Source organism: Apodemus sylvaticus, chromosome 19, assembly GCF_947179515.1.
Source record: "Apodemus sylvaticus chromosome 19, mApoSyl1.1, whole genome shotgun sequence".
Lineage (NCBI taxonomy): Eukaryota > Metazoa > Chordata > Mammalia > Rodentia > Muridae > Apodemus > Apodemus sylvaticus.
This window is the reverse complement of record NC_067490.1, coordinates 8,742,625-8,751,281: the sequence shown is the minus strand read 5'-3', so window position 1 is coordinate 8,751,281 and position 8,657 is coordinate 8,742,625. Positions and strand designations below refer to the sequence as shown.

Here is an 8,657-nt window from a genome sequence, read left to right as displayed (position 1 = left end):
CCCCTTGCTGACTGCCTCAAGAAGACGTGTCCACAGTCAGCTCTGCAAAGGGTACTGAGGGCGGGGAAACAGGCTGGGCTGCCTTCGTGGTTTGTTGATTTTTAAGTGCATCATGAGCCATTTGTTTCAATTTACTGAACAAATCTTGAAAATTTCTCAGAAGAAGAAAGGAACTGGGGGTGGAAAGGGGCGTCGGTGGTTAAGAGCACTCACTGCTCTTCCAGAGAACCCGGGTTCGATTTCCAGCACACATGCAGCAGCTTACAACCGAGAGGACCCAGCACCCTCTCCTGGCCTCTGCCCAGTCCCTGGCACGTGTGTGGTGCAGGTAAAAACACTCAAAGGATAATACAATAATAAGCTTCTAAACGAATAAATGAGTGCAAGTGTGGGCTGCGGTTAAGAGCACCACTGTGGTTCCAAAGGTCCCCGGTTCAAATCCTAGGACTGCTTGAAGGCTTACAGCTGCCTAAACTATAATTTTAGCTACGCAGTGGTGGCGCACGCCTTTAATCACAGCATTTGGGAGGCAGAGGCAGGCGGATTTCTGAGTTCGAGGCCAGCCTGGTCTACAGAGTGAGTTCTGGGACAGCCAGGGCTACACAGAGAAACCCTGACTCAGGGGGACAAAAAAGAATAAATGAACGTAGAGCCTTGATTTCACGAGCCGTTTTGGGTGCTCCTGGTTCAACCCGCGGGAGGCTGGGCTCAGGCCTCTGGCTTTCCACCCTATACTTTCATAGGTTTCTGTTTCTTTATCATTAAAGTGTGTTGATGTCTGTCCTTAGACAGCTGGGGCTTCCTGGGGAGGACAGGCACAATAGTGTATATGAAACAAGGGCAAACTCCGGGGCATCAGGGACTCGCGGGTGCTCTCCTGTTCTCAGAAAGGTATGACTTACTTCGAATGTCCAGACTCCAATGTGTAACCTTGTATGGAAAGGAGTCTTCACCGAAACGACTACGTTAAAGATAGAATCACGAGGCGGGAGGTATGGCTCGGAGATTAAAAGCACTGACTGCTCTTCCAGAGGTCCTGAGTTCCAATCCCAGCAGCCACATGGTGTCTCACAACCATCTGAAACGGGATCTGATGCCCTCTTCTGGGGTGTCTGAAGATGGCAACAGTGTACTCATTAAATAAATAAATAAACAGACAAATAATAAATCTTAAAAACAAAAAAAAGAGTCATGATATCCTGAGTCAATTGTTCTTGAGAAGAACTGGAAGCAGGGGCTGATGGGAAGAACCATTGTGGCAGAGGTAGAAGGTCAAGGGCAGAAGGTAGCAGAGGCTGGACCATGCTTCTTGATCTCAGAGTAGAAGAGTCACTTCAGAGGGAGCTTGAAGTGTCCGAATGTTAACTTTGGACTTCACTCTTCTCAGTTCTTTTCCGTTTCAAACCGCTGACTTGTGGTCATTTGTTATAGTAGCAAGAGGCATGCTGGGAACACTGGTGGGCGGGGCTCACTGTAATCCAGTGCATAGCAGCCACACAGAACACTGGTGGGCGGGGCTCACTGTAATCCAGCCCATAGCAGCCTCACAGACCACTGGTGGGCGGAGCTCACTGTAATCCAGCCCATAGCAGCCACCCAGAACAATGATGGGCAGGCCTCACTGAAACCCAGCCCATAGCAGCCTCACAGACCACTGGTGGGCGGGGCTCACTGAAAGCCAGCCCATAGCAGCCACAAAGACCACTGATGGGCGGGGCTCACTGTAATCCAGCCCATAGCAGCCACACAGAACACTGATGGGCAGGCCTCACTGAAACCCAGCCTATAGCAGCCACACAGAACACTGATGGGCGGGGCTCACTGTGGCATATGTGTGTATGTGTGTGTGGTATGACTGTGGTGTGTATGTGTGGCATGTGTTTGTATGTATGTGCATGTATGTGTGTGGTGTGTGTTTGTGATGTGTTTGTGGTATATGTGTGCATGTATGTGTGTGGTGTGTGTTTGTGATGTGTTTGTGGTATATATGTGTATATGTGTGTGGTATGTTTGTGGTATGTATGTGGCATGTGTTTGTGTGTATGTGTATGTAAGTGTGTGCGGTGTGAGTTTGTGGTTTGTTTGTATATGGTGTGTTTGCAGTATATATGTGTGCATGTGTTTGTGTGTAGTGTGCGTTTGTGGTATGTGTGTGTGGTGTGTTTATGGCATATGTGTGTGCGGGCTGTTTGTGGTATGCGTGTGTATGTGTGTGTGTGCAGTGTGTGGTGTGTATTTGATGGGTATATGTTTGCGCATGTGTGTCCACGTGTGCATTCATGCGTGCCTGTGCCCTGACGCCTGTGTGCCTGTGTGTTTTCCTTTCTGTTCTGTTCTCATGATGACAGCCCGCACACACAGACTTGTGCTCTGCCTGCCTCTCAGTAAACTCGGTCCTCCGCCAGGAATCTTGGAAGAGATCCCACGTCCTTGGGGCTCCCAGCCTCTCAACTAACAACAGCAGCCCCCATCCCCCTGCCGTGGGAGGGAAGAGCAGCGGCTGAGGGCCCTCCTAACAGCTGCGGCCTGGGGCCTAGCTGGGCCTCCAGCCTGAATGGGGCTCGCGTCTCAAGCTTCCTGAAGTGAGAGATGGTGAGGGAGGGCGGTGGCGGGAGATAGAGGTTAGGGGTGGGGAGTTCTACCCTACAGAGAAGGCTGGTGTCCTGGGGTAGCCTCTAACGCTTCCTTCCGCCTTCCCTTCCAAGCTGGGACTGTCAGCAAGCCAGGTGGACAGGACCTGAGATCTCAACACCTGTGTTAGCTGAGGCTGCCTCCTAGGCCCTTCTCTCCCAGCCTCCCAGCCCCCACGTGGGTCTCTGCAGCGTGGCAGGAAGGAAGCAGTTCTGGCTGTCTCTGCCAGAGGCTTCCCAGGAAGAAGCTGTAACCCCTGGGGCCCAGCCGGCTCGCAGCTCGCGTCATTGTGCGCTGGAGCCGCAGCTGAGCGAGCAGGCCAGCAGGCGACCTCCCCTTCGAATGATTGTTCCAGCAGGCTCATTAGGAAGAAATGGCCCCCACAGGGCTTTTGTGTGTCTCCAGCTCTGGCTCTCGGCTGGCCCAAACTCCTGGGGCCGGGGGCGTTACCTACAGTTCCTTCTCACACAGGCAATGGTCCCCAGAACCAGGCCCCGGATGTTTATTGCGGCTGCTCCGTGTCTCCTAGTGAAGGTGACCCTTAAGGCTGGTGTTCTTGAGTCGGTGCCCGTCAAGGTCTTTTCTTGGAGGCAATGCCTCAGCTGCCACCTGGTGGTCATACTTGCCACACCATGTTAAACTAACAGAAGAATCTATATTTCAGAGAGACCAATCAACCAGCCTGTTACCACAAAGCAAACCTGCAAGGGAACAGACTCAGCATCTGCCTGCCTTCCTCAGAGACCCTGGCCGGCCGATTTCCTGTGACTCTATAATAACCTGGGGATCCAGCGTGCTGGTTTTAAGGCAGTGGTCCTCAACCTTCCTAACGTTGCAACCTTTTAGTACAGTTCCTCAAGCTGTGGTGACTCTCAACTGTAAAATTATTTTGGTTGTTATCTCATAACTGTAATTTTGTTACCTCTATGAATTGTAATGTAAATATCTGATATGCAGGCTGATATGTGACCCCTGTGAAAGGGTCTTTCACCCCCCCCAAAGGAGTCACCACTCATATTTTGAGAACCAGTGCTTTGAAGTCAGAGGTGGATCTCACCCAACCTTCACCAACAGGCAACACAAGGCAAGCGACTCCATTACTACGCCAGGATTTTTCCCACCTAATATATGTGACCAAATCACAGGCTTCCGGGTAGGTTGCGAATTGCCAGTGTGGGTTCTGTATGTGTGATATAGGCACACTGCATGGGTCCTGCACAGTGTATGTGGTACTACATTGTATGTTTGGGATGAGCAGCAGGTGTGTATATGGTCATGTGTATGTGACGTGTGGTATGCACTGTGGTGTGTGTCACACATGGTGGGCAATGTGTTCGATGTGTGTCCCAGGTACTGGGCCACCTGCAGAGCCTGGCTGCACCAGCTGGGCCTGTGTGGTCATCCTGTCACTGCTAAGAACCTGCTGCCTGCCTCACCCCAAGTGGAAGACTGTGATCTTCCAGACAAGCCACCCCCAACGCCCCCCACCACCAGGATCTAAATAGGCTGCTGCAGACATGAACTTCAAGGTCCCATGCCTACTCTGGTGGGAAGGAGAGAGGGAGGAGGGCACTTGCAGCATGCTTAGGACATGGCACTGCAGTGCTAGCCATAGAGGGGACCATGGGCTTAGGAGGCAGAGTGGGATGCTGGAAACCCTCTGGGGGGGCAAGCAGGAAATGCCTCCTGTACCCTCCCAGGCGCCCCACCCCTGCCCCAAAGGGAGACAGCACAACGCCAGACTGGAATTGCTTCTGTCACCTGCTCTTTATTGTCTGCCAGGGGCTCCATTCTCGTGGGTGACCAGGGTCCCCAGGAGCAATACTACACAGTAGAGAAAGTCACAGGAAGAGGGTATGAGAGAAGCTGGCTGTCGGAGCCCAGCACACGTGCCTGAAGTATGGGCACAAAGGGGAGACTGCCACCCAGGGGCTCGGCAGAGGGCTCTTGGAGTTGGCTAGCCACTGTTCGCTCTGCCTTTGGAGCAGAGCTCAAGACACTGCTTTTCCAGGAGCATGGGAAATCTCAAGAGTTCGATACCATCATTCCCTCTGACTGGCTGGTGTTGAGCCTGTGTCATCCTGAACCTGCAGCCATCTCAGGCCAAGACCCCAAGCTTCTCGAAGCCACTCTCTCAGACCCTCAGCCCTCTGAGAAAGTGGAAAGGAAAGCAGAGAAAGAAAGGAAGGAAGGCAGGAAGGAAGGCAGACTCTTCGCTGTGGTCCCTGGGCTGCATGAATCAGGGGCTCAGGGGACAACCAAGGCGAGGCCTGCTCAGGATGAGGGTGCCGAGCTGGGCTTCTCCTCCCGTGACACAGGAATGGCCCTCTCGCTGTGGCCAGCATCCAAGCCAGACTGGACCTTGGGGCCAGAGAAGGTCAGCATACCATCCGCAGACAGGGAGCAGGAGAGGGCGGACTGGTCCACGTTGGAAGGCAGACGGTAGCGACGGTGAAATTCACGGGAAATGTAGCCGTGGTCATCCTGGGGGCCACCGGGGAGAGACATGGTCAGGGGTGACGGGCAGCAGCAGCCACCATCCCACACCAGAAAGAACCTCTGAGGCTATACAAGGTGGCCAGGGTGCAGATGACCTCACCGGGGCTGGGCTTTAGGACCAGAGCACCAATGCTTAGCCACCTCTCCATGAGTTCTACAAAGTTACAGGCTCCTTAAGCCCTGGGCTTACAGCAAGCCCCTAGGGGACTTCTAGAAAGGGTCAACTCCAGAGAGTGGGCCTGCTCAGGGCTCAGGCTGTAGAACTGACTTTTGCAGACGCTGTCCTAACTCCGATGAACTATGCTGTCCTGGTTCTGCATACCACCCAGCTTCTCATCCCTTTGATCCACAGGGATTGTCCTAGATCTAGCTGTCAGCAGCCCCATCCAACAGAAGCCTTCAGCCAGGCAGAAAACTCCCTCTTAAGGGGCAAAGGTCAAGGGGTGGAAGGTATACACCCCACCCCACCACCACCCCGCAGCCTGGCGTAGGTCAGGGAAGTCTTGTCCTGGCTTCAGCCTCATAAAGAGCGAGGTTCATTCAACACCCACCCCTTCTAATGCTAATGGAAAAACCCAGCCAAGAGAGACTCCCACTGGGACTGAGAACCTTGTTCCTGGCCCCTCTCTGCCATCTGTCATGCGCATGACACACCTAGCTGGCCTCACTGAACTTCCTGCATACTCCAAACTCTGACAGGGGACACTACTACCAGCCAGCTCCAGTGGCTGGGGCTCCCTCAATCCAAAGACCTGAGGGTATGATCAGGAGCCATGGGCTAGGGTGGGTGAGTGCTAGAGAGAAGTCTGCCCTTCCTGGCCTAGGGACCTCCTAATACCTCAGGGCTACCACCCACTAACGGAAATACCACAGGAGCTGCTCAACTTTTTGTGCATGTAAGGCCAGCTCTTCTATCCCTTTCCTGGCCAGGTTACTTGTGCAAACCATGGTTTGCCAGAGTTGGGGGATGGGGAAACCGAATCTGCAGCTCTTCCCTTTCCTGTGATCATTTCTAATTCCCTGTCATCCAGGAAGATCCAGGGGACAGCTAGAGTTGTGCCTCATACAAGGGTCCTCATCCTGCGTCCCTGAGTCCCACTTAATCCGGCTGCCTGGCCCTGCTAGGGCTCAGGACAATGAGCGGCATGGTCCTGTGAGGGGCCAGCCCAGTACAGGAGGATGTGGCCCCTCCCAGCAGGAGCCGCTGAGCCAGAATGCTCTCCCATGCTCTCTAGGGGAGTACGGAGGTGGGGGGTTACAGGACCCACACAGGTGGGGGTGCTGCCAGCACTCACCTGTCTCTCATTGTGCTTGCCGTGAATCTCCACAAAATCCTCCAGCACCTTCACAGTGAGGTCCTCGGGAGAGAAGTGCTTCACATCCAAGAAGATGACAAACTTGTCCCGGTCGGATCGGACCTGAAACCCAAACCCACGTGTGGAGCTCCCCGAATAGGGCTACCAGGAACAAAGGATGGGGAAACAGATGTATGATCCCTGATAGACTGGATGAAACCATACAAGGAAGAGCCCAGTCACCAGAACCAACAGTCACTCCTCTACTTCCCCCAAGCCAAGAAAGCTGGGGGGTCCTGGGGCTGGGACTCTGTCACCTGGCCCCACAGGTAATCGCCCCACTGACCACCAGACCCAAGGACTGGGCAGAGCTGATTCATTGCTGGGTGTACTGGGTCAGTCAATTGATTATAAGCTGGCTGGATAATGGATTATAAATTAGAGGGTTGGTTAGAGTAGACTGTCTGGTTGGTCAGTGATCACCTTGGCTGACTAGGGTCCAAGTTATTGCTTATGAGTTAGCATAAGTTGCTTGGTTGTCATTGCCAGATGACTAGTTACAGGTTGGCCGTTCGTTTGCTTATATGGTCTAGTGACTGGTTATGAGTTGGCTGGGTCTTAGCGGGTTAAGTAGCTGGTTGATTAAGGGTAGCTGGTTGGTTACAGTTGATTATGGGTGGCGGATGCATTAAGGATTGTTTGCCCAGATAGTTGGGAACTGGCTAGCTGTTGGGACTAAAGTCTGTGGTACATCCACAGCGTCAGGAACCCACCTCACCTGCCCAGGCCACCAAGAGTTCCACAGCACTATTGGCTGCTAACACGAAGCCTTTCCCACTCCTCTCTTCCTACCCTGGCTAGAGCCTGCATTTGGGCAATTTGTTTCCTAGAATTGTGGCCAAATCCGCTCTGGGAGCCTTCTTTTGAAGGAAGCAAAGGGATACAGCTCTTCTAGAACTGTGGTTCACTGGGGGGGGAGGGGCATGTGGCCTTTCTTCAGTCATCAAGGAAGCTAGAAGGGAGTCCCATCTACAGTTTTGCCAGCTACAGAAGGTTGCTGCCCTGCTGGAAGAAAGCCCCTCCTCTCTGGGCTTCAGGACATCCCAACCCCCACACCAAGAAGAGGAAGTCCAGGGAACGGCCAGCCCAGCACGCTTGCCTTGGCCGTGTAACTTGCCTTGATGGGGTTGTTCTTGGGGTTTCCAGCATGTGGTTGATGCATTACAAACCACATATGGGTCATGAGCTGATGGGAGGAAAAGACAGCAGTTGGGCTCGGGCTGGTTGGTTTCCTCCTCCGACCCCGTTCCCAGTGATGTTGGGTGGCTTTGGCATGGGCATGTGGGTGCCCACCCAGCCTCTGCAGGCTGGGACATTGCTTGAGAAGAACACAGGGTCATAGTGCCCCTCGAGGATCCCTAGCTGTCCTCTAGACAAGACCAAGAGCCCTCTGACCAGCTAGGAGAAACCAATGTGGTGGTATCTTACCTCAGAGATGCCCGAGTCCAGCACTGTGCGGAAGAGGGACTGGCGGTAGTAGGGGCTGATAGTGGAAGACAGGAAGGGCAGCAGGTCGTATTCGAAAAGGCCCTCGCCGAAGAACTGGTCGAACAGTCGGCTGGGGTAGAAGGGCCCCAGGGCGCGCTTGAACCAAGGGTGCTGGATGGTGACGTCCATGGTCTATTTGGTGACGCAGGGACCGAAGGCTGGCAGTGAGTCAGACAGGAGCCTCTGGGCAGTGCAGTGGCGAGCTAGCATGCTGGCCCTCCCTATATACGCCAGCACAGAATGGAGGAATTAAGGGATTTCCCAAAATGCCTATGCTCAGCTCGAGAGAGAGGCTGCACCGTCAGCAGCTGGAATGCTCACCCGCTACCCAGCCCCAGCGACACAACACACTGAGCAGCAGGGGCCAGCTCTCAGACCAGATGTCCCCAAGAAGACAGGTCTGTGGAGAGTCTTATCCTCTGGGCCGGGGACATCACTATTTCTTCCCACGCTGTACTGAGGGGTTCTCCTGGCCTCCTTTGGTGGAAGAATTCAGATCCCTGTTTCTCGGGTGGGGAGACATAGGCACAGCTTAGCAGGCCATCCGTACGCAGATCTCAAAAGCTCCAGTGATCTCGAAACCGCAATGAAAGCTCATTGTTCAAAGCAGAACATCCTTCGGTTTTGTTTGTTTTTTAAAAGATTTGTTTATTATTATATCTAAGTACACTGTAGCTGTCTTCA

General features: G+C 53.5%; 1 protein-coding gene across 2 annotated transcripts; it reads right to left on the bottom strand.

Annotated features, from left to right (window-relative positions):
• Positions 1-4,383: 4,383 nt before the first annotated feature.
• On the bottom strand, positions 4,384-8,237 carry Cryaa (crystallin alpha A). 2 transcript variants are annotated; one of them, XM_052164263.1, is made up of 4 exons: positions 7,914-8,237; positions 7,603-7,671; positions 6,426-6,548; positions 4,384-5,115 (listed from the first exon to the last, which is right to left on the bottom strand). In XM_052164263.1, exons 1-4 carry the CDS (start codon positions 8,100-8,102, stop codon positions 4,906-4,908), a joined length of 591 nt encoding a protein of 196 aa, XP_052020223.1. In that variant the 5' UTR covers positions 8,103-8,237; the 3' UTR covers positions 4,384-4,905. The 2 variants fall into 2 exon arrangements, with proteins under 2 accessions (XP_052020223.1, XP_052020224.1); XM_052164264.1 differs by lacking the exon at positions 7,603-7,671 and having other exon boundaries at positions 7,914-8,233.
• Positions 8,238-8,657: the final 420 nt, after the last annotated feature.

Excerpts from the sequence above, each read along its gene's own strand:
- Cryaa (XM_052164263.1), bottom strand. The coding sequence starts at position 8,102 with ATGGACGTCACCATCCAGCACCCTTGGTTCAAGCGCGCCCTGGGGCCC. Across the intron at positions 6,549-7,602 it reads CCAAGAACAACCCCATCAAG|GTCCGATCCGACCGGGACAA; the intron begins GCAAGTTACACG and ends TTTGGGTTTCAG. Across the intron at positions 5,116-6,425 it reads GCAAGCACAATGAGAGACAG|GATGACCACGGCTACATTTC; the intron begins GTGAGTGCTGGC and ends GGTGGCCCCCAG.